This window comes from Hydra vulgaris, chromosome 12, assembly GCF_038396675.1.
Source record: "Hydra vulgaris chromosome 12, alternate assembly HydraT2T_AEP".
Lineage (NCBI taxonomy): Eukaryota > Metazoa > Cnidaria > Hydrozoa > Anthoathecata > Hydridae > Hydra > Hydra vulgaris.
The window spans coordinates 14,227,642-14,255,000 of record NC_088931.1 but is presented as its reverse complement, the minus strand read 5'-3'; the positions used below and the strand labels follow the sequence as shown (position 1 = coordinate 14,255,000).

Below are 27,359 nucleotides of genomic sequence, written 5' to 3'. Positions count from 1 at the left end.
CACTTAAAAGCAATTGGTGGAGACTCTTCCAATGTAAACACTGGTTGTGATGGAGGAGTAATGCACTTTATGGAGTTGAAATTAGGGCGAAAGTTAAATTGGATTGTATGTGCTCTACACACCAATGAATTACCATTCAAACGTCTAATTAAATTGTTAGATGGAGAATCTAAAAGTGGTAAAAAATGGAATGGACCCATTGGAAGCTTTCTTGATGAAGCAACCAATCTTGAAATTAACCCTTTTTTTAGTAAAGTTGAAACTGGTGAGCCTCTAATTAACTTAAGTAATGATGTGGTTAAAGACCTTTCTACAGATCAGTATTACGGCTATCAAATAGTTAACGCTATACGCAGTGGTCATGTTCCTCAGCAACTAGGACTTCTTGAATCTGGCCCTGTTAACATGGCCAGATGGCTAACAACAGCCAATAGAATATGTAGAATATGGGTATCTCATTATGGTCTTCAAGGCGATGCAGCCCAAAAACTTCTTAAACTAGTCGAGTTCATTGTGGGAGTGTACTTTCCTGTCTGGTTTAACATCAAAATTAAACATAGTTGGACAGAAGGACCAAAACATGTTCTTTACCAGCTTAAGTTGCTTCAACACCAGTCACTCGATATTCAGAATATTGTCATTCCAACTATTAAGCGATCTGCTTAGTATGCCTTCTCTGAATCTATTCTTCAAACTATGCTTTGTTCTGAAAATAAAGAGTAGAGAAGTTTCAGTGTACTCAAAATTCTAGAAATAAGAGGAGAAGGTGATGAAAATGAACAACTAGGAGATCTATCTGTTAGACCAAGAAGGACACCAGATATCAATACTAAGGCAATTTGTCTCAAGGATCTTATTGATTGGAATGAAGCTTTTGAACCACCTTTGACTTGTTGCATGACAACTAAAGACATCAAAGAGTATTTATTTAAACCAATGATTGTACCAAACTGATGTTGCCACACTCAAGCTGTCAAAAGATGTGTAAAAAAAGTTACCCAGGCATGCGAAAATGTTTTTACAGAAGATAGAAGAGATGGTTGGATTAAAGGACTAGAGTTGTCACAGAAGTTGATGTCACGTAATCTATCTAAACAAAACCTTATTGGCTTGACAATGTTTAAGAATTAATCTTTATTGTACTTTATTTTAATAAATGCCAGTAAATGTTGTGTGGATTTATATAAAAGTTTTATTTTTAGTTCCAAAACAACCAAATTTTACAGTTTCAGTGGGAGGCAGTGGGAGGCAAGGAGGGAGGCAGTGGTAGGCAGTGGGAGGAGGGGGCAAACCCCTCTATTTGTTTTTACAAAAAAAATTTTTTTTTGAAGAAAGAGATGGCGTTTTTACGTTTTGTAAGTTTTTTTTTTTTTAATACTTCCATTTTTTAAGTTTTTTTCCTCCCCTCCCCCCCCCCCGGGCTTTTGGTGAAATAGTCTCACTGACTCCCTGGTAGCTAAAACTTTTTTTTTTTTTCAACGGTTCTCAACTTTTAATATTATACCTCACCCTTTTTTAAACTATGCAAAGTAAAATTCAAAAAAAAAAAAGTATGACACACCCTAGTATGTATGTGTTTATATAATCTAAAAGACTATTTTAAAGTTTTTGATTCTTTTTCTTTGTTCTTCTTCTTTTTTTTTTCCTAATATTTTTGTTTTTGTTTTAATACTTGTTTTCATTATTCATTATTCAAGTGAAAAATGAAACTTTCACTTGTAGTTAGTCCAAGAAATTTAGAAAGTTAGAATAGTAAAGTTAGTTAGTTTAGCCAGTTTTTAAGTAAAAAAAAAAGTAAAAAAGAGTTTTAATAAAACCATTTGTATTTTAAAAACAAAAAATGTCTAATTAATTTTTTTACTCACTTTATCGCAAAGCAATGGAGCAGCACCCATCTCAATTAAATAGATAACATTTTCAATAATACCAGCTTCAGCTGCACAATGAAGTGGCGTCATTCCATTCTAAATTTGGAAAAAAAAAGAATAAATAAACAAACAAAGTGCTTTTTAAATGATTTGCAAAGTTGATAATAAAATTAATCTAAAATTTATTTCAGAACTGAATTTAGTGGCTCTTTTCAGAACTTCAATCAATTTAGACTGCACATTATGATTTAGACTGCATATTATGCTATTTCTGTAACAACAGTCGTAGGAAAATTCTATTTTTAAATTATTTGAGCTTAAGGTTTTTTACTTTTTAAGTTTTACTGACCAGAAACCTAGGAAACTTGAATTTTAAAAAGCCATAAACTCAAATAAGCTCAAAGCCTTTTTCCCTTGACTCTGAGGAACTCTACATGAGTGTATAGTGTAAATTAGTGACTACATTAGTATTAGTATTACTATACTAATGTAGTCACTATGTATAGACTATAGGCCAGTGATTCTATTATTTTTATAACTTAAATTAACTATTGTAAAAAACATGTTAACCACGTTTGTAAAATAATTAAATTCTATGATTAAAAAAATTAATTTCGTTTTTATTTGCAAACTAATTCATTATTGTAAAAACGTTTAAATTTTAGTCTCCACCATACTAAACATTGAGATTTTACGAAAATCTTCATCAAATGTTTAAATGTGTAAAAACAACCATTAAATTTTATTTTTTGTTTTAAGAAAAGAAAAGAGTTTTTTGAGAATTTTCCTTTAAGAAAATTTTTTTACTTATGGAATTAAAACTATTTATTTTTAATTCAAAATCATTGTAAGTTCATATGATGTAAGTTTTATTTATGAACACAAATTATGTTTACAAATATATTATTGGTAACTGATAAAATATAAATTGTTTACAATCTTTATTAAAAATAAGTTCATTAAATACTTAAAAAACAAAATAAAAAACTAAACTGCGATAAAATAAACAAAAGATTATTAAGTTGTGTATAAAAAAATTTTAAGAAAAAAATAATAAAGAAATATACTCATTTTCAAATAACGAATTTAGATATTTATATATTTAGATATACTTTTTAGAAATTTTTATTATAGTTATTATTTAAAAGATTTTAACGAACTTAAAAATTCCTTTCCCCTTTTTATTTCCACCCCACCTTGTATTAGGCACATGAAAGTACTTCTTAAAAACTCTTAGTTTAAACAGTTTTTGCCTGCAGACATATTTAGAATTAAATTAAAAAAAAAATGTTTAAAATGCATTTTTTCAGATTTCCAAATGAGAGAACACTTGGAATAACCCCAGCCCAAATATGACAACATATTGCAAAATAAATGAATTAGGATAAAGATAGATGTGTGATTTTAATTTAATGAATATCAGATTTAGTGTAAGATGAAGCTACTTTAATTGAAAAGACAAGTTGCAAAAACATTGATAAAGAGAGACAAAAAGGTTAATAAATAAACTGACTAGATAAACAATTTTAAACAAGATTGTTTCCAAGGAAGCCTTCTACTGGGTGTAGTTTAGGTCATATTAAAAACAACTTTTTTGGTATGATCTAAACAATATATCATGACACCCTTTCTACTAGGAAGAGAGAGAAAGGGTATCATGATATATTGTTTAGACTACTAAACAATATAACGGGTGATGCGGAAGTTATCGGACAAAATAAAAACGTCAATAACTTATTTATAAATTAAAAAAAAAACTACTATTATATTTTTTTTAAATAAAGCATTTATCTTTTAATAAAAATATATTATTTTTTATATGAAAAAACACCACCATCTGCAATTGATCTCAATTTTGCTCTGACGCCTTTCATATGCGACTGTAAAAAGTTTAAATCAATTTCTTGTAGTTTTAGTTTAATGCGATCAATCAAAACTTGCTCTGTTGAAGCTTGCCAATCTCCCTCGTAAACCTTCTGTGCCAAATGTCCCCAAAAATTTTCAATTGGTCGTGCTTGAGGCACATTTGGGGGATTGGATTCTTTATCAATGTAATAGACATATTGGTCCATCCAATTTAGAGAATCTTTAGAATAATGAGAACTTGCTAAATCTGGCCAAAATAAATAGTTAAAGTCTCCATGATACTTGTGAATAAATGGAAGAAGTCGTTTTTCTAAACATTCATTAATATAGATTGATGAATTGATCGCTACAGCCTTGGAAGTGCGAAACAATGGCTCGGACATATCACGGTCAGATATGGCTATCCACATTAATAATTTTTTTGGAAATTTCTCTTTTCCTATAAAACGAACACTTTCTGGGCATGTCTTTTTGTTATTTGTGTAGTATCCAGAATTTCCAGGCATGTTGTCCCCTGCAAAACAAAAGTATTTTTTGTCATCGATGACTAGAAGCGATTTTATGTTATAGAGTTGGTTAACTAGTTTCCTGCTTCTTTTCTTTGCCTTTATTTGTTGTTCTATAGTGTATTTTGGAGTCTTGTCACGTTTTCTATATTTAATATTCATTTTTTTTAACTGACGACCAATTGTTGATTGATTTACACCGAATTTAATACCTATTTTTCTTTGACTGACCCCTTTTCGATTGTTGACAAGTCTCGTTAATTCGGCTTTCTTTTCTCTAGTCCAGGATGTCGGACGACCAGGGTGCTTTCTATCAGAAAACGATTGAGCAGTTTCAAGTCTTTTTAGGTTATCATATATTGTACTTCGAGCAAATCCTTCCTTTTCAAAATGATTTACGATTATTTTTTTTTTAATATTAGGTTTATTTACAAAAAACATTTTTAGTCGCTTTCGAAAAGATTCTCGTTCAGCTGCATTTAACCTCATTTTAAATAATTGTGTTTCAAATAATAAAGTTTATATTTTATAGAACGTTTATGCCTACGCATAAAACCACAAAAACTAATTATTATGCTCAAATAATGAAATTAGTATTGTCCGATAACTTCCGGATCACCCGTTATCACTAAGAGCTACTAGGCAGGAAAGCATTTTGTATGAAACATTGTTTTTCCATTACTTTTTGTTTTACATTTTTATATTACTTAACATTTTTTTGTAAAGAAACCTTTTTGTTAATTTATATAAGAATCTTTGTTGTTGAGAAATTCAACAATCCAAAATGGTTGAAACAAAATCTTTTCTTAGATCAATTGAGAAAAAAAGCAAACAATACCTTAATTTATGAAAAGGATAAGTTTAAAAAAATAGAATAAAAAAATTTTTTGCTAAAAATATTGTGATAGCAATGTATTGATCAAACAACATGTTTCAACTTAAATCATTTTTTTATAAACATAATTTTATTAACATAAGTTAACATAAAGATAAAAAAAGAAACCAAGATAGCATGTTTAAACAAACACGATTTAAATAAAAATTCTGTAAGAATGGCTTTTATTTCAAGAATGCCAAAATTAATAATTAAAATTAATAAAAAATGATTTTTTTATGACCACCATTAGATTAGTTAAAAACTATAATCTATACAAATATCTTTAATTTTATAAATAACAGATTTTTTTACAATATTATTTAAATACTTTTGAAATTTTAAACTACTGATTTTATTTTTCTAAACTTTCTCTAGATAATAATTAATAATAGATGATAATTGTTTTATAATAACTGTTTTATAATAATTGTTTTATAATAATTGTTTTCCTAATTGTTTTAATGTATTTATTTTGATTTTTTTATTTAAAACAACTTTTGTGAAAAACTGTATTTTATATTGTTAAACCTATCCTTTATTTCAATTATTCATAAATAAAAATAATAATAAAAGCATTCTCCATGTAATACATTTTATATAATTTTTTAATAAAATATATTCTTTCTAAATTAGATAAAAATTTTTTTTATTTATTTCAATCGTTAAACATTTAACAATAAATTTTTTTTAAATGTCATGACTAAAAGTAAACAATTATTTATACATTTTTAAATGATTATGAAAAAAATCACTATAAAATTGTGGGTGAAATTGTGTTTCACCCACAAAAAAATTCTATACTTTCAAAATCTCAGGGTTTTTTTTGTCTCAGTTCTCGGTCCATATGAAATTATATTTTTCCTAGGCAAGATCTTGTATGAAACCAAGACAAAACCAAGTAGCAACTGTTCAACCATTTTACATGGTTGAAAAGTTGCTACTAATTCAGGAATGCTCGTCTCTAATGAATCAGGCCAATCATATTCAAATGCTTTAACAAATTAATTTTCAGCTGGTATCATGTCATTGAAAGTTTTAACATGTTCTGACATTGAGAACCAGCAATTTGAATTTGATTCAAAAAGATTGAGCCTTTTCTTTAAGCTCTTTGACTAATTTAAGAATTTTTTAATAATAAATTTTTTTGATATGAATTTTTTTACAATAGTTTGAACATCTTGGAGAGTTTTAGTACTAGACAAAGCAGGATCCTTCATCAGAATTTGCATCAGCTTTACTTTCATCTTCATCTTTTTCTTTGCTTGTTGCTGAACTAAGCACGCTTGGTGTGTTGCAAAAACTCTGAGATGTGCGTACTAACATGTCACTCTCTTTATCTGATTCTTCTTTGCTTTGGTCTGATAATGAATCCTTATTTGCTTGATTGATGTCTGTCGTTTTAAAATGTTAAAAATGTGAGAATCTGAAAAAAAGTACAAAAGCTGCAAACAGTAAGAAACATATAAAATACTTGCATTATCAGGTTCATTTATATCAGCTCCTTGTGCAATAAGAAGTCGTACAAGCTTGAGTTGATAATTTGAAGCTGCATAATGAAGGGCTGTTCTTCCTAAAAAGCATTTGAAATTTATTTGCTCTGCAGAACGACTTAAAAGAAGACTTGCTACATCAATATGACCTCCTGACATCGCCAAATGAAATGGAATTAAACCCTAAATATTAGCAAAAAATTTTTATATAATAAATATTGACTAAAACAAATCTCTTAAACTTTACTTCAGTCTTTACTACTAGTAAAATAATATATAAATAAGCTAATAGTTAATAAACTTAATGTAACATTTTAAAATCAATTGTGTAACAGCTTGCAATATATATTACAATTGACAAAGCTTGAATATAGCTAAACTTTAATATCATTAAACAATTTACTGTTCTTTAATACTATTACATGATTGATATTTTTTTAAATATTATTATATAATTCGCTGTCTTTTAACATTATTAGCTTTTATTATCATTTACTTTTGTAGTAAAATGAATAAAACATAAATATAAAAATAGCAAATACATCCTTAATACTTGATAACATTGTTTGGTAAAAATAAATCATTTTTATGTTATACACTTAAATTATCTTACTCAAGATTCTTCTTAATTTTACAGGTAGATGGAGCTACTTAGTACTTAGCTTTAGAAAAGGCAAGGAAAACTCAGGTAAGAAATAAGGATATGTGTAGAAGTAACTCATAAATCTTTAATTGTAATCTCCAAATGATGATGTCATAATAAAAGTACTCAATATTGTTAAAATAGTCAATACTCAGAAAAATATTCAGTTGCAAAAACTTTACTTTAAACTCTAATGCAGAATTATTGGAAGGTAAACTGCACAAAAAAAAAAATTATTAATAATAATAATTAAAAAAAAAAAATTTGTTTTAAACTAAAACCACTATTAGCCACTAGTTCCAATTACCCAGTTACCCAGTAACCCAATTACCCAGTAATCTAATGAATTAAATCTAATGAACCAAATCTAATGAATTAAATCTAATGAATTAAATCTAATGAACCAAATCTAATGAATTAAATCTAATAAACCAAATCTTATGAATTAAATCTAATGAACCAAATCTAATGAATTAAATCTAATAAACCAAATCTAATGAATTAAATCTAATGAACTAAATCTAATAAACCAAATCTAATGAATTAAATCTAATAAACCAAATCGAATGAATTAAATCTAATGAACAAAATCTAATGAATTAAATCTAATAAACCAAATCTAATGAATTAAATCTAATGAACCAAATCTAATGAACTAAATCTAATAAACCAGCCATTCAATCCAATGAAATAAGGAAAGCCTTAACTGGCAAAAATAGGTACAGATAAAAAACTTAACACAACTGTATTTTGAGCAAAATAAAATACCACATTTAATGTGCTATTTGCTTTCACATGAATTGTAAAAGAATATAGCATGTTAACTGTCCTCCATGTACAAAATATATAATTATGTTCCTTAATGGTGTTTAATCTTATTCTAAATGGCATTTATTTTTTCATACCCAAACAACCTTTATTTAAACAAACAAAAATGAAATTGAATGCCTATAATGATGATTCCTACCAAAATGAATATACATGCAATCAATCAAAAGCGCAAGGAAATTGCAACTAATCAAAACCCCAAGGAAATTGCAACTAATCAATTTCAATGTTTATTTAAAAGTTATATGCCGAGTAAAATATAAGTTAAATGTACTTAAAAGACCTGTTTCATATGTTTCAAACATATCTTTTAAGTTATCCAGAAGTTAATTTTAATTTAACAATTATTAAACTAAATTTTTTAAAATAAATTTAAATTACAAAAAAAAAATTCAAAGATTAACTAAACAATGGTTAAAGTAATGTTCAATAAAAATTATTAAACAATGCTAACAGTTAAACAATAGTTTAACTATAAAATGCTTCAACTAAGTCAAAGTCATCTATTACATCTATTATATTTCATCAATTATATTTCATCAATTACATTACATTATACTATTATACATCTATTAAAGAAATGAATAAAATAATAAAAAAATATTTCTCAAAACAATCAACTAAATTGAAAAAATTCAAAACTATTTACATTTTTCGTGGTTCGCTGTTCAACCACAATCTTTTCAACATTAAGAAGTTGTCTCACAGTTTCTTCATGACCATTCTTGGCTGCCAAATGTAAACAAGTGTAACCGAACTAAAGAATTGATGATTGCAAATTATATGATTTTATTAATAATTGTATATTATATGATATATTAATATAAAGAATAATATACTATATGATATATTAATACAAAGAATAATATATTAAATGATATACAATAAAATATTAAATTGGAATAAAATATCAAAATAAAAATCAAAATTGATCAATATAAAATCATACGAAAAAACTGAAACAACCAGCTAAATAAAAATATTTAAATAAATATTTGCATAAAAATGTATGTAGATAATATTGTTCTATCAAATTATTTTTTGGATATGTATGAAATAATTAAAAAATTTTATAATATAATTGGATATGTATGAAATAATTGCAATATGGGATAAATATGGAGAAACTTGGCAAATTGTCTAAAATCTTAATTTTGAAATTTTGGAATAAGCAGTAAAAAGATGAAAAATGAGAAAAGTTACAAATTGATTTAGTTGAGTTTTAACATATTTAGGAATAAAACTTAAAAATAAATTTTTTATCTTGATAATTCATCTATGAATTATCAAGATAATTAGAATTATAAAAATAAATTTTTTATGTTGATAATTCATTTATACTGCAAGAAATATTGGGAAAATCAGTTATTTAGTTATACAAAAATAAACTGTTGACCAGTTTTATATTATGGAACGGAATGTTTAACTTTATATTTAAAAGAAATAAAAAAAAATCTACTAACAACTAAATTAATTTCAATTAAATCTTAAAAGGTTTTCTTGGTATCAGCAAAAATTATAAGTATTCTTTGTATCAGCAAAAATTAAAGGTATTCTTGATATCAGCAAAAATTAAAGGTATTCTTGTTATCAGCAAAAAAACTAAATCAACACAGATATTAAATACACATAAAATAGAAAGAGCAAAATAAAAAATTGAAACTACAAAATGTCTGTTTTTTCAAAGATTTTTAAAAAACTATACAACAAAATAAATTTTAACAAAATAAACAAATGAAAATATTTTTTTCTGAATATCCAAAAATTCAGAAAAAATAATTACTATTATGCCTTTTTTTAAATTTTTTGTTTGGTTTTAAAAACTTCTTAAAAATATAAAACTTTCAAGTGAAGAGATAATTAAGAGTTTTTTTATCTTCCCCTCCTTCCATTTATTTTCCCCCTCCATCTTTTTATCATCCTTGTCCTACTTTTTATATTATCCCTCCTAGGGAAAATGAAGATTTACTTAGTTATTATTACCTAAAACAATTATTGGCTCATGGATAGAATTTTTGAACTACCTGAAGCTTTGCAAAAGTAAAACTAGTTATAAATTCTAAAATATTTATAATACGATTATAATGCTTATAAAAACACTATCAACTTTGGATTTAAAAAACACTTAAACAGATCTAAATAAAATGATAACATGGTCACAATTATGACTATTAAAATTCAATGTAAAATAATCAAATGTCCAAGCATGCATATAAGAGGCAAAAATACTAAATTTATCTACACAATGTATGATTCAGCGTTAAATAGAGTTGAACTTCCAGAAAATTTCATATAGTTTTAGGAACAATTAGGAACAAAAACTGAAAAATGGTTCAAATAACTTTTGTGCATGGAAAAGCAAATAAAATGTGATGTATAATATAAAGTTTGTTTAAAACTTATCTAGACCCTATATGGACAAAGAAAAAAAAATAATAATACAAGGCAATGCAAACAAAAGTTCTCCATTGGAAAAACTATGAAACAAGAATAATATATTTAAAAAAAAACTTATTTCAAAAAAAAAAATGCAAACAAAATGACGGAAATTCAGTTTTTTTTTAATAGTAATTTAATAACCCACCTGATAAATTAATAGCTTTACAAACAGCTTATAATATGAGCTATTAGAAATTGGAATAGTTAAAACCTATGCATTGAGGAAATCAAAGACACAAAAAATATTCAAATCATAAGTACTTTTAAATGCGAACTGGCTGTAAAAGCCTAACTTAGCTAGACTTTGTACTTTGTACAGTTATTAATGTTTGTATCTTATTTTGATCCTAGATTGGATTTAATGGAACAGAAGGTTGTAAAGAGGTGGTGGAGATTTTATCCAGAAAAAATTGTACTTTAAGTTTTTATATATTGGTTTTATACTATTTATTGTATAAACTTTGCTAAACCAAACTTAAATAATTACTTTTTTGATATATACAACATAGTCAAATTACTGTTAAATACCTATTAATTATAAAATAAATACTAATAGAATATAAAATATAAATTCTAGAGTTATGTTTTTGGATTTAAATTATAAATTCAATTGAGTTTATTTAGATGATGTAGATATTAGATGATTTAGAGCATATGTTAACTGCATCCACCTCAATTCCCCTGTCTTGGGGCTCTTGGTTAAATAAAAGCAAGAGATGGTGTCTCAATAAAAATACTCATCTTGGGCAGATGTTAACTGCACCCAGCTGCTGTCTTGTAGAAGGGCTTCTCAGCACAGACTCTAGGGGTAATTAGAATAATTCTGTTGACCTGTATTACATTATTTCTTGACTAGGATGATGACTGTTGGATCTTCTTGACTCTACTCATAGATTTTTTAGAGCCGTACTCTCATTAGGAGATAACACTTCACGTTATCTCCTAATGAGGGTACAGCTCTAAAACACAGTTTTATGGTTCCAAGGCCGGCTGGTAGTATGGTTTACAGAACTCTGATTCCATCAAAAGCTGAAAAATATCAGAGTATTAAAAGTACCATAATGCACATGGATGCTATCCCTGTTAATACTTAGGTGTGCATTTTTTATGACCACATAAGGAGCCCTACATTACAACTTGAGGTTAATTAACAGGATTGAGACAACTGCATAGCTCATTGCTTAGGATGCTATGCTCTATCTATGAATGAACCAAATTCTTGTTAAACTTAAATTATGCCCAATGTAAACCAAACTATTAAACATAAAAAATCATCCCCACCACCTAACTATTTCAATATATATTTCACAATTATTTGCGGTCTGCAAAGTAACCTTTTATCAGTTGAATTTTACCTCTTGCAAAATTCACTGGACTTTTATATATAAACGCACACACATATATGTGTGTGTATATATATATATAAATATATATATATATATATATATATATATATATATATATATATATATATATATATATATATATATATATATATATATATATATATATTAGGTTGGTCCTTATTTATAAGGAAAAATTTTTTTTTCGAATTGTTTTGAAATTATTTGCCAGAAAGTACCTTTATATAAGACATGAAAATATACCAAATTTCAGCTCAATCGGTTAATATTAACACATGCCGCATCAACACTGAAGTTGTGAGATTCAATGTAAGGCAGTTACCTATAAGAACGACAATGTACGCTCGACTGTAAACATAAAATTACGCATTTTTTTTTTAATTTTAGTATAAAAACATACTAATTAAAACGAAAACGTAAAATAAAGATATAGTTTATCTTAAAACTATATTTTTTATTTATTGAAATGATACATCCACTTCAGATACATATTTTGGATTAAAGTAAGTCTCCTTTTGTGGCGACTGGGAACTCTCTCCGGTACTCCTGAACAACCTGAATAAAATAAAAATAATATTGAATGTGTTTTCTAAACCTAGCCTATAGCATGTGTTCAAGAAAAAAACAACAAAAAATTAAATTTGTTTATACATACCTGTATCAATTGTTTTTGATGCTCATTTTTCGTCATTTTTTCATTGTAATCCTCAATCTACTTCACTCCTCTGCAATATCATTTGTACATTTTAAGGTTGAAATGATATTTTTTCCTGTGCAATAATCCTCTCTGTTTTCCCAATTCAGCAGATTGTCCTGAAGAAATTCAACACAAATACCGAATCGTTTAAATAACTGAAGTGAACTGGCGGACAATAATTCAGTTGGTAGATCTTTTTGAACAAAATTTTGGACATCTTGGATTTGCAACGATAGTTTTTTCTCAATGACTTCTGTCTCTTCATTTTCTTCTTCTTTTTCATTCACAGTCTCTATGTTTTTATTTGCACATTCCATAATTTTTTGAGCCATTCTAATTTTTTCAACTCTATCAATTCTATCGTCAAATATTGCCATGGCAGTACACTCTTCACTTAGATACCATAAATGGTTTAAAAATTTTGTTATTGCAATGGTTGCAATGTTTTCATTAATATTTTTAAATTTAACCAATTTTCTCAAAAAATATATATCATTTAGGGGAGCTCCTGTAGTATTCGTTGCTGAAAACCAGGCCTCTACATAACAGTATACAACGAAAGCGCAAATTTCTGCATTCAGTTTTGAATTATCCTTTCTCATTTTCATTTGATCGCGAAATAAAAAAAGTTTTAAACAATAAATCGCTTTAGACATCCATCTCGCTAAATGATATGCACCAGGGGCCCTAAAACTCACATTTGTTTTATCTCCCAAAAAAATTAGCGTCAATTGCAAAACTCTTTTGGTTGCTCTTCTGCAAGTTTCTGTTTCACAAAATTAATAATTTCGGGCGCTACATCTTTCAGTGCATTATAAACGGCTTCATCGCTGGTATAATCTAAAAATTTCGTTTTATCAATATTCTTTCAGTTTTCTTTCATGCTTTGAATTAAGCAATTTCAGGGCCGGATGCTACAATTGCTTTTGTCCTCGTAAATACACCAGCCAAAACGACCTCAAATATATGGTGTCGGCATGGAAGCCACAAAATATCTTGCCCTAACCTTTGTTGAAGCAGAACTGCAGCTCCTTTTATACGTCCAGTGTTTGATGCTGTAGTATCAAAACAAAAGGCTTGAATTTTTTCGGTTAAATTCCATTCATCAGTGATATGGAACACAGCAGAGCAAACTTCCAATCCTCCTGATGATGCAATTCCAGGTACTCCTAATAATTGTTCAAAATCTAAACCAACCGCGATCACAGGAAGCCGATCAATTTTCTCATTTTTTGTGATATCAGGAAATAATTTGGAATCCCAATGCACTTCAATAAAATTTGCATCATTTCCTACCGATTTTATTGATGAATATTTTATTTTCCGCAAAATCTCTCTATTTCTTTTGATAGACGATCTATTGAGAACAAACTCGGTGATATCTATATTAAGAGCTTCTAGGACGGCAGAAATAATATGCATTGCATCCCTGTCACTCACTTTACATTTGTCCAAGGCAGTGGCCAGGCGAGGTGTCATTAACATCTTTCGTCCTCTCTTGTTTGAAGATGGACCCTGTTCAGATTCCGATATTAAATATGTGTCATCTTCACTGTTGTCTTGATTTATCACTTTTTTCTGTGAATCTTCATTTTCTTTATATTCCATTTCAAAATATGCAATCGAACAACTAGAATTTTCCAACAAATCTTCTTTTCTTTTCAACTCTGCAGCCGTGCCTTCTTCTTTTCGCTTTTCCTTATGTAATAATTTGATATCTACTCCCAACATACAACCTACTCTACCTTTCTCCCTTTGCTTAATTAAAAATTCTCTATCTTCGGCAATTTTAATCTCATTTAACGCATTTAAGGTGGCAAAATCAAAAAGGTTGTCTAAATCTTCTTTAAAATCATTTTCTTTTTCTATCTGCCGTTCAGTATCTCTATTTTTAGATTTTTCTAAATTTCTGACATTATCGTACAAAGATTTTAATTTCGAAATACAGTTTGAACAGTTTTGAACTGGGATTTTTGCTTTTTTCCAAAAAACAACCAATTCATCAATAACTAAAGCACTGCTGTCATTAAGATTTAAATTTACCACTCGTGTTATAAAAAAGTACACTCAAAACATCTCGTTTACATGGTAATTTACTACCGCAGATTTGATTTTTCATCACTCCAACTAGATAAATATTTTTCCGAAAAGTGGACATTTTAGCACTTTTATCAATGACTTATATAGCACGTCTTTTCTTATGCACTTCATGTACGAAACTAAAACGAATGTAGCATTGAACAAATAATATGTAAAAAAAAAATTGACTTGTAGAGACTTGTAGTTGCGCTTGTAGCGAATTCAGAATGCACTTGGTGGTTAGTTGCGCATAGCATCGTCATAGCATGTTAGAAAGTCAGATGCATGAAACTTTAAGGCCAATGTGGCACGTGTTAATATTATCGGATTGAGCTGAAATTTTGTATTTTTAATGTTTTGGTGTAACTGAACAAAATTACAAATAATTTTGAAAAAATATGAACTTTCGAAAATAAGGACCACCCTAATATATAGATATAGATATATATATATATAGATATATATATATATATATATATATATATATATATTATAACATACACTAACATTAATATAACATACACTCTTATACACGATGTCTACACTAAAATCATATATATATATATATATATATATATATATATATACATATATATTTAAACAACTTTAAAATGTGTTCTACATAATAGTGCTCAATGTTCTTAAAAGAACAGAGCAATTATAAATTAGTAGAAAATTACTTAACAAAATTTTTTCTCATTTTACACCGTGTTTCATCAATAAAGACTCATCAGAAATGAACGATCAAATTAATAAAATTATAATTTACACCAAAAATTAAATTACAAGTCGCAAATGTCTTAACTACTGTAAATTTTTACACATTTGTGGAATTTGCTGACACTATTATAAAAAAGAATTCTTTGGAAATGATTACTTATGCTTTTTTAGAAAAATATATTTTTTAAAAAAGGGGAGACTCAATGTAACTATTATTTGAGCTCATTTATTCTTATACTTTTTTAAGGAGAAACTTATTTTCGTGCCTGCATTTAGAAATTAATTCCAATTTTTTGTTAAATAAACATTCTTGGTTTGCGTGTGTAATTGTTTCAAATTTTTCTTGAAGGCATAGTATACATTTTTTGGAAATATTGTTATATGCAGGCGCTGTTTTAAGGGTGGACCAATTCAGTATAAAATCATCAATATTTTTATCTTTTAATTCCCATATATATTTTGATAGCATGGTGTCTTTTGAATACTTTTTATTTTTAAAAGATTGCTAATGATTGGCAAAACGTTTTTTCCACGAAAACGTTTTTTCCACGTTTTTTATACGAAAATAAGTTTCTCCTAAAAAACTATAAAAATAAATAAGCTCAAATAATAGTTACATTAAGTCTCCCTTTTTTTAAAAAGTAATCATTTCCAAAGAATTCTTTTTATAATAGTGTCAGCAAATTCCACAAATGTGTGAAAATTTACAGTAGTTAAGACATTTGCAACTTCCTGTAATTTAATTTTTGGTATAAATTAAAGTTTTATTAATTTGATTTTTCATTTCTGATGAGTCTTTATTGATGAAACACAGTGTAAAATGAGAAAAATTTTTTTTAAGTGATTTTCTACTAATTTATATATATATATATATATATATATATATATATATATATATATATATATATATATATATATATATATATATATATATATATATATATATATACACATATATATATATATTTATATATATATATATATATATATATATATATATATATATATATATATTTATGTGTATAAAAAAAAAAAGTTGAAGGTGTTTAGACAAACGATGGTTTGCGGATTAGTGATCAAAATTTAAAAGTACCCTCATCAACATATATAAAAATAGCAAAACTTTTTGCTTGTCGTTTTATACTTTTCAATACATTCAGACCAAATTTTAATCAAAGAATATTTTGTAAATCAAATATTTGTAATTAAAATTATTGATATGGTTTATCGTTTCGTTTTATTAAGCAAAAATGTCACAAGTCCAATTAATATTTAAGTATAAACTTTTTACTTGCCGTGTTACATTGATTATCTAATTAAATGCTCAATAAAATCCAATAAATAATTATTATTAGTTTAATAAGTCACTTAAAAAGCAATATAAAACTAAAAAAAATTATTTCAAGAATGTAACAAGCAAGTTAAGCAAATAAGTCATTGCACGACTGAAAATATTGTCCCTTTGACAAAAATATTTGAAGCATTTTTCTGCTAAGTAGTTTTGTTAGTATAGATTTATGCCTAGCTTCAAACCATATACGGTGTTAGAAGCTTCAGAAACTAATTTGACACATCTCTTAACGCTCTGGGAATGAGAGGGGAGGTCTTGAATGTTAGGCTTTATCTTATTTTTTAATAAATGTGTAAATATTTTCATCAGAAAATTCTTTTGTAGTTAGTGGCTCCATTTTAATATAAGCAAGATCAGAAATATCAATAAGAGATATCCAACTCGTAGCATTCCAATTTAGTTAAGGGTTTTTCTTTTCTATTCCATAACTGCTTTTGTTTTTAAAAATAAAAATATCATTACTTCCAAAAAACTTGTTAAAAACAAAAAAAACTTAATATTATAAAATACAGCAAAGTACATTTTTTAAAAAAGCTTTTTATACAGCTGCCTGATAAATTATAAATAGAAAAACTAATTTTAAAAAAGTTTACTGTTTTCTGAGATTTAGTATTGTCTCAAATTTGAGAGTCCTGATGTGCTCATCATCATTTTTAACTATTGCGTAGAAAAAATTTGCAGGTATCAAACAGAAAGCATTACCTTGAAGGTTTTTTTTTACAATTCTTTTTACATCATCAAACTTAATGAGATTCAATTGATTAATCGTATAAACGATTAATCAATTGAATCTCGAGTGTATAAACAAAGAATTCGTATAGAAAGGGTTAACCATCAAGCATGATTCAGTGGATCTATTTTACAATTAGCCCATTTGTCATCCACTTTACCTAATCCAATACTTTTACAATATTTGTAAAGAAGCCTTAGATCATGGCTAATATCTTTTAATATCTCATCTGAAATAGATCCTTCAGTGATAGAAGTTTGAATTACTTTAAACTCTACTTGAGGTTGTCTATGAATTTCTTCAGAGCATCTATTCCCAATTGGTCCATTAAAATTTTGTAAACCGGTTGTTTTTCCATCAAACTTTTTAAAAAGGGCTTTTAGTGGGAGTTCATTCTGGTAAAGGCTACAACATATTGTGGGAAGTTTCCTTCCTATCTACTCTTCTAGATTAATCACCAAGCCACTCCTCTAACCTGTGTTTGATGCAGTATTGTTTAAAAGAATAGCACGGATGCTCTGCAGGCTGTCATATTTTTCAAGTACACTAAATATCTCAAGAGCAAGAACATCCCCAGTAGCACTAACAACGGGTATTGTTCTGTGTGTCAAGCAGATCCTGTGAGATTTGCCACCCTCATGTGTAAAAGTAAGGTGATGCTTTGCAGCAACACATTTTGTTATGAAATTTTTTCCTTCAGAACTATTTGCTTTTAAGTACATTTTCATGTTCTTATCTACCTTTCCATTTAAACCAATGCAAAATAGTTGTGTCTTCTCTTCTGAATCTGCATTTTTTGAAATTACTTTTACTTTTGACTTTTGAGCTCTGTCTAATTTACACTTATCTGTTAGAATATTATTGATGTGAAATTTCGGTAACAATAGATGCTTGATATCATGGAGTAAGGCGTTTCCAAGACCTGTGCCGAGATTTGAAGAACATCCGCCTCTGACCAGCTCCATTGCATATCTTGGAAACTTTCGAATACTATAATCTGCCTGAGTTCTTTTACTTGGTTTCCATTCATCCTGTTCCTTAAGTAAAATATTAAAAATACTTATGATAAGTGATTTTAATATTAATAAGTGTTAATTATATACTAAACAAATAAAAATTTTAAAGCCACACAAATAAAAATACCTGAGATTTTATTATTTTAGATATACATTCTGGGGGATCTGGTAATAAACTTGGGAGATCATTATTAATATATTTGTGATGCGATATATTTCCTTCCTTCTGTTTAATCCTATTGTTTTGTTTTAAAGCAGATGTTTCTACTGAAGACATCTGAAATAGCCCTTTGGTCCTATTTTTAAATGCTGGTCTTGTATATAAGCTCTTTCTTCTATTGGGACTTTGCTTCTTTAGGGCATATGCAAATAATGTGTTCCATTTTGCATTTTTCTTTTTTGCACTTTACATAAACATTGTTACATGACACAATATCCAATGAACAGCAACAAGCAGATTTGTCAAAAAGTTTATCTAGTTTAGAATCCAGGTTTCATTTGATATTTAGCGTGTTTGCGGTTTATGTTTTTTACAGTCGCAAATAGATTTTTAACTTTTGTTTCAATAGACTTATTATTTATTAAAAATAATCGTGGATTTACAGATAACCATATAGATTTTAAAATACATGAATACGCTTAACAATTGCCCAAAAGTTTGGCTTAATGTCAGAACAATCTAGGAAGTAATAAAAATTGAATCAATTGTCTGTATGTGTTTGGATCCGTTGTAATAAATCATAAGGTCAACCACCTTTTTTTTATTTTTGGCATTTTTTATTTTCTAAAACTAACTTTGTTTGCATTATTATTACGATACACATAAATTATTTGAAAGAAATTAATAACAATTTATTAAAGTATTAAACTATTTAAAATTTGCACAAAGTAATAACTTACTTGATAATAATATTAATACAATTAGTAAAACGTGCTTATTGTTCACTTTAATCTATTTTAACTACATTATATCATTCTACAAAAGTAACTTTTATAAAATATGAACCAGTTAAGCATGTAAATCTAGTTGTATAGACTCAGGCGAATCGAAAATTATATTTTAAGAAATATTTATTAGCCACTTATAAATTTGATTTTTTTGGCATTTTAAATTAAGAGCAGTTAGAGACTTAACTAAAGATTCCGAAACAACGAAGTTAAAAATTGTTTACAAACAAAATACAATAAATGCATGCTTTAAAAAACGAAGAAAAATAAAACAGTCAAAAGTAGTATATAAAACAGTGAAAAGTAGTTTACGAAGTATGCAAATCCACTAACTCCATCGAAATTCCGCAAAAAAATAATCAGTTAAAACACTTAAGTTTGCTATTTTTGTTACTTACATATAAATATCCAACTTTATATTGTTTAGTGGTACTTACAGGCCAAAATCGACCTACACTACTATATATATATATATATATATATATATATATATATATATATATATATATATATATATATGTATACATATATATTTATATATTATAAAATAAATAAATATATGTATGTATATTTATATATAAACATACATACATATATATCATACATCAGAATGCACTTTTTTTTGCGTATTGCGTATTGAGTATAATACTCACATCATACTCAATACGCAACATACATAATATCACATCATATTCAATATGCAAACATACACTTTTTTTTGAGTATAATACTCAGCACGCAACTTATCAAATCCATTTTTGTTGAGTAGATTACTCAATACGCAACTCATCATACGTATTCTTTTTGAGTATTTTATGCAAAAATACACAATTTTTTTAAGTGTAAAATAGAATTTTGCCTTTAAAGTAATTTATTTTTTCATTTTATTAAATTTCAAACAGAAATAATATTGCTTCAAAATAAAAAAAGGAATAAAAAAATCAATTATAGTTTTCAAAAATGTACTTTCAATTCATAACCAAAAAAAGAATTAATTCCCTAGCAATATTTTAAAACAAATTCTTTTGGTTTTGTGTGTTAAAAATCACATCTTCAAGCCTCTAGGGAGTAATTTGCATTGAATGTTTTAAATAATGATGGCTACTTTGAATAACGTTTTTCAAGCTGCTCTTTTCAAGCTCAATTTGACACAACTTAAAATGTTTCAACGTAAAATTTTAAAATTCGTTGACACTGAAAAAATTTACAATTCAGTTTTGAACTTTTTTCATTGCCAAATAGAAATCGATTCTAGGCCTGGAAAGAAAGAAAAACTACAGTTTACCTGCATTTATTGCTACTATATGAGCCACTTGGTATAAGTGGTTAATTTTTTAAGCATTTTAATTCAACACAAATAATGTTGAATTAAAATGCTTAAAAAAATTTCATTGTGACAATGTAACGGCAAAGAAGATTTTATGGCTTGGAAAAAAGCTTATGATGATATAAGTCTTGATAACAAAGATGATTCATGTTTAAATGACGATATCCTAGATCTAACTAAAAATGTAATATCATCCAATATGGCTACCCAAGAGCTGGGTAACTTGAATCTAAAAAGACTTTTAGAGCATCGGAAAATTCATTTACCATGTGAGGAGTCTTTTGTCAATAATATTTTTCCTAAGGTAGTTGGAAAGATAAAAAAACCAATCATGAACCACCTTAGAAATGCCAAAACGGTTACATTAATACCTGACATCTGGGATAGCCGTCAAATAGCTGATTTTTTTGCCTTATGTTGCCAGGTTACTTTTGCCAATTTCAATAAAAAACTAATAGTTCTTGGTCTTCAATGAATGAATGGCCCACGTAATGCTGAAAATTTTATATTAATTTTGGAACAAATATTAAATCAATATGATTTCGATAAATCTAAAGTTGATGGTTATGTGAGCAATGATGGTAAAGCTTTTCTTAGAGCTTTTCCTCAAATGTTAAATTCAGACTTAGAAATCGGTAATTGGATTGAAGAAGATTTTTGGGAAGACTTGCTTAAAAATGATAATAGCAAAGAGAATGACAAGGAACTAAAAGATTCAACTGAAAATAAAATTGATCCTGAAATAAACAAATTGCTTACAAAAGAAATAGATCTAATTCAAAATGATATTTAATTAAGCGAGCTATCTAATGAGGTTGATGCTGAGGTTGATGCTCCCGGAGTTGATGATGCTGAAAATTTTGAATTTGGGGATCATAGTATTAAAGATCAATTAGAGTTTGAACTCAGCAGCAGTCTCTTGATTTGCATGCGCAAACCACAAATTTAATATTTCTATACATATAACTGTGAGGCAAACAATTAAAACTGTTTTGTCATTGCTTTGTTCATTTGCTAAACAGACTCATCAGACAATTAAAATTGCTAGAATATTTCAATTATAACAATAAAGATTAAGAAACAAAAATTTAACTTGTTGGTCATCAAGCTTTTTAATGTTGATTTGTTTTTACAAAGCATATCAAAAAAATTGTTTTGAAACAGTAAAATGTCCATTTACTTAAGCAGAGATTGAATTCTATTTATCAATGATGCTCCCAGTATATAGATTTACACTTTTGAATCAGAAAAATAGCGTAAAAAAGATAAAAAAAAAGAAAATTTTTTGTGAATTGTTGATAAAAAATGTAAAAAAACAGTTTGATCATGAGCTTAATTTTGGTGCTTATGCAGCTGCTGCAGTTTTAAATGTTTCTAAAGTTTACCTCTGGTATCAAAGACCGATAGCTAAAGCCACAGCCAATTTATGCCTAAGCTCATTAGTAAACTTGACGATTGAATTTAATAAAAAAAGTGAAAAAATGATCTGACTGCAAATGCTAAAAATAGTCACTTAAAAATAGTTCACTCAAAAAAGTGTGCCTAACGATGAAGCCTTTGATTAGTTTTATCAAAGCATAGAATTAGATAAGGCGGAATATAACAAAAAAACAACAACTCAGCATTGAGCACTTAGCTAACAAAGAAAGAGATAACTTTATAAAGATTTTAAGAAACCATACTTTTACCAACAAAATTCAGTATAATGCATTTTGGTTTGATAAAAGAAAAGAATTATCTTATCTTTATAATTTGTGTCTTATGTTTTACAATATACCGACATCCTCTGCATATGTTGAAGGTTTTTTAGTGTATGCGGTGTAGTTAATAGAAAAAGAGCTGGCAAAATGACATTATTATATTGTGCTTTTTTAAAAAGTAACTTAGCCATACTCAATGACCTGGCTAAACAAAAATATTTTCTTTATTTGTAATAAATAATTTTCTTGATCATTGTTTTGTTTATGAGTTGTAATTACATATTTGAAAACTATAATTAATTTTTTCTTAGAAGCAGGAGACATGCAAGAAAACTTTAAAATTACAACAACTGTAAGAAAGCTTTATAAGAAACCGTGCTTAACTCAAACAGCTTTAAGCAGAATTTATAAAAAAAAAGCCTGAATATGACTTATAATACTTTATGTATGACAACACCTGTTCTCACTGTTCATTGCAAAATCAACACATCAAAAATTATTATAGTTTGACAGAGAAGTGCTGCCTCATTTGCATTACTCTCTTTTAAAATAAAAAAAAATAAATTAAAAGCTATAAAAAATGACTTTAGTTTTTTTAACTAGTAATTTAACAACCTGAAAAATTAATAGCTTTACATATAAGAGCTTATCTACTTATTTCTGTTCTGTAATGTAATTTTTTACTTTTTTTCCCAATGGCTCTTATCTGTAAAACTTTGGCTCAAAATTTAGTCTAATAAAATTTTTAATTAACAACTTAAAAGGTTGTTAGTGATAAATTTATATATATATATATATTTTTTGTGTTAATTCACCTCCCCAAGGCCGATAAGGCCACTACAGATGAGGAGGCTACTTGTGGTTATAACCCTCTCTCAACTCTATAACTCCGAAACACGAACCTTGACGAACAAGGCCGCTGCGCGGTGAAACAAGTTGAGCGCGGTACTACCAGGAACGTGGTGGAGATCGAACTCGGAACCTCTTGCTTATAAAGCGAGCGCTCTACCACGACATTACTACCGCATATATAAGACTGTTCTCAAAAAATGAAAATTTACCTCAGTTTCAGAAGGCTTTAGTCCAAATGGGCACTAAATAATAAATAATAATAATTATATACATTCATACCTATGTAACTAGATACATACATACATGCATACAAACATACATTCATACATACATACATACATACATATATACATACATACATACATACATACATACATACATACATACATACATACATACATACATACATACATACATACATACATACAGACATACATACAAACATACATAGGGGAAAGCGTGCACCCTTGATCATAAAATCCAGGGAGCATTATGTTAATAACATTCTCCTAAGTTAATGATAATTGTAAAACTAATATTGACTATAAAAAAAATATATATTCTTTCTTAAAGTTTATTAAAACCATAAATATAGAAAACACTAAAATAGTTTTATAAATTTGTCTTTCGTAAATTTTTGTTTTTTCCCCCTAGATCAAGGGTGCATACTTTCCCCTACATATACACATAAATACATATATACATACATACATATATACATATATACACATGGATACACACACACATATATATATACACATATCAGTCTTCTACATTGAAATTTAATGCCAATGTACGAAAAAGCGCTGGTCGGATGGTCATTATTAGGTCCATTATTAGTGTCCACAATTTCAAAAATTTGTTTTTATTTGCTGCTAAAGTTAAATAAAAAATGGCAAAAAAAATGCATATGATAAACTCTAAATGAAATAAATAAAACAAAAATAGCAAAACAAACATTTTATTTAAATCTAAACAAAAAAAATTAAAAATAAAAATGGCAAAAAATTTTTTTTATTTGAATTCCAAATAAAATAATTAAAAATAAAAATAGTAAAACAAACATTTAATTCAAACTCTAAATAAAATAATTATTATAAAAAAAAGTAATTAAAATAAGTGCTTGTGTTTTTTTAAGCACTAGCTAAAAGATTTTAGTGTGCGTAGGTAATTGGAAAAAGACTTGAAGCAAAAGCGTTAGCCAAACATAGTAGACTGACTTATATACATATATATATACATATATATATATATATATATATATATATATATATATATATATATATATATATATATATATATATATACACATATATATACATATATATATATATATAAATATATACATATATATATATATATAAATATATACATATATATATATATATAAATATATATATATATATATATATATATGTATATATATATATATATATATATATATATATATATATATATATATATATATATATATATATATATATATATATATATATATATATATATATATATATATATATATATATATATATATATATGAAGACCTCAGTGGAAAGACCAGGGTTGTCACATTTTTCTTATTTTGAGAAAATCAATTTTTAAATTTCAAAATGTTCTTTAAAATTTTATTTATACACTGCAGTTTAGTTTTATATAGGTATATATAGATTAACTATATTTGTACCAGATTATTTATTAAAAAATAAATATTTTTTCAATGTTTTTTTCGGAAACTAAAGTTCATTATCAATAAATGGACATCACTGACTTTTTCCTTGGAATTTTTAAATGACGTAAATACTATTTTTAGCTCTTTTTTTTTGTTTAATAACAAAATAATATTTAAAAAATGGGCTCCTAATAATGTAAAGGCCTTCAAAAGACAAATGACCCTACTGTTTCTTTAGTTAGTTTCTTTTTGTTATCCCGCTGAAAAGTCTATGGGAAATTATTACCTTTTGTTAACATCTATTGTGGAGTTAAAGATTTTTTTTTCTAATAAAGTTAAATCTTAACACAAAATGTAATTAATGAGAAATCCAACAATAATTAAAATATATTTTTCTAATCATCTGAATCTTCTGATGCCGAATGTTGTGTTCATGTGTTTAAAGTAACAAAATTATCAAAAAAACTGTGATTATCAGGTTTACATAGGCGCTTCAGAACTTGTCGTTATACTTGGCAGTACTTATTGGTAGAACTGAGGAATACATATTAAACAGATTGAGTGCAGTTTCTGTTTGATTAATTTGTCTACGTTTTACCAAAGCAGTATTTCCAGTATTGTCATTCCAGTTGTTACAAAAGAAAAGCAGTGCAGGGTGTATATCTTGAATGACAAGTTCTCTGACTGGTTGAGTTTTTATCGGGCATGCGCACTTATATTATTGTTTCAAGTAATCAGAAAATCTGAAAAAAATTACATTGAAAAAACTTACAGCATTAAAAGGTGAAGGTTTTTTTCTGCAATTCTTAAGAACCTGACACCAATCCTCAGGAATTTTAATATTAGCCTTTATATTAACATTTGCCATGTCACGATCACACTCCATATAGGAATGACATTGTATAGGAAATGACATTTTAATACATTTTAAAATGTTTTTGAAAGTGAACCATCCAATGCAAAAAACAAAACACAGTCTAATTTTTATTTTGTCCTGCACATCCATCGCAAAAAAAATGTAATTAAAAAACTGTGTCAGAAAGATGAATAATAATAAAATGATAAAGCATAGAGCAATCATCATCAACTCCCTTTTTTTACAGTTGTTTCATCGTATGTATAAAAAAAAACTTCATCACTGGATAGGATGTGTATATTAAATGAAAAAAACCTAAGCTGTCTTTGGTAATACCTCTGTAACATCATTAGTTGATTTATTAGGCAATGGTAAATTCTGCTGAAAATCAAAAGCAATAGCTTCAAATGAGTCTGAGTTTTTTGCTCATTTTTTTGCATTTGACTTTCTGTTATAAAATGCAGCAGTTTTTCTTGTGTGAAATTCATGCTCTGTTTTAAGATCTTTTTTTTTATTATTAAGTTTGTTATTATCTTCACCAACTGCATTTAAAAGCTCTTGCTCAGTGTGTTTTATATTTCCAATGAATTCATCACAAGCTAAACAAGTGTCTTTTTGTGGAAAGCCAAATCCAATGTTAAATTTATTGTTAAAAACTACTCTGTATGTTTTGTATCCTACTTTAACAGTTGGGTAAGCATGTTCAAACATTTTAAAGATATTTAAATCTTCAGATAAGTAAATTTTTTAGTTTTTCCAATAGCATAATGAGACGACTATATATATATATATATATATATATATATATATATATATATATATATATATATATATATATATATATATATATATATATATATATATATATATATATATATATATATATATACATATATATATATACATATATATATATACATATATATATATACATATATATATATACATATATATATATATACATATATATATATATATACATATATATATACATATATATATATATATATATATATATATATATATATATATATATATATATATATATATATATATAAATATTATAAATAGTTTAGTTCATAACTTAAATTAATATAAATAATGTCTTTAACTATTTACTAACCAGTTGTAGCAATAATTTTGTAATTCCAATTAATGCAGATTGGTACTTCGATAGCTGATTGTGCTCTTTGACCCCCTTACACAATAAGATTAGGCCATTTTGTTTTTTGTTGACTTTTTTCCACGGCTTTTTATTCAACCAATACTTGCATTATTAAAGAATCAAGTGGTTTTGTTAACTATAAAAACTTCGGACAACGCAGGTTTTTCCAAATGTAACCCTTGACATCGCCGACTGTTCCATTTGGATATATTTAATTTTACTCTCTTTTTAAGGACTGGACTGGTTTTTTCACTTGGTAATTAGAATAAAATACAAAATAAAATATGCTTGTTTTAAAAACAATAATAACTCAAAAATTTCAAAAATGTGACATTGCTGTTTTTTCTACTGAGGTCTTCATATATATA

At 26.8% G+C, this 27,359-nt stretch overlaps 1 protein-coding gene across 2 annotated transcripts in view; it reads right to left on the bottom strand.

Annotated features, from left to right (window-relative positions):
• LOC101240612 (serine/threonine-protein phosphatase 6 regulatory ankyrin repeat subunit B) overlaps positions 1–27,359 on the bottom strand; it is a 99,515-nt gene that overhangs the window by 16,216 nt on the left and 55,940 nt on the right. For both annotated transcript variants that reach the window (XM_065812271.1, XM_065812273.1), the window contains 4 exons: positions 23,511–23,543; positions 8,728–8,835; positions 6,593–6,790; positions 1,866–1,964 (listed from right to left, as the gene is read on the bottom strand). In XM_065812271.1, the coding sequence (XP_065668343.1) occupies positions 1,866–1,964; positions 6,593–6,790; positions 8,728–8,835; positions 23,511–23,543 (438 nt within the window). The remainder of the gene's footprint in view (positions 1–1,865; positions 1,965–6,592; positions 6,791–8,727; positions 8,836–23,510; positions 23,544–27,359) is intronic.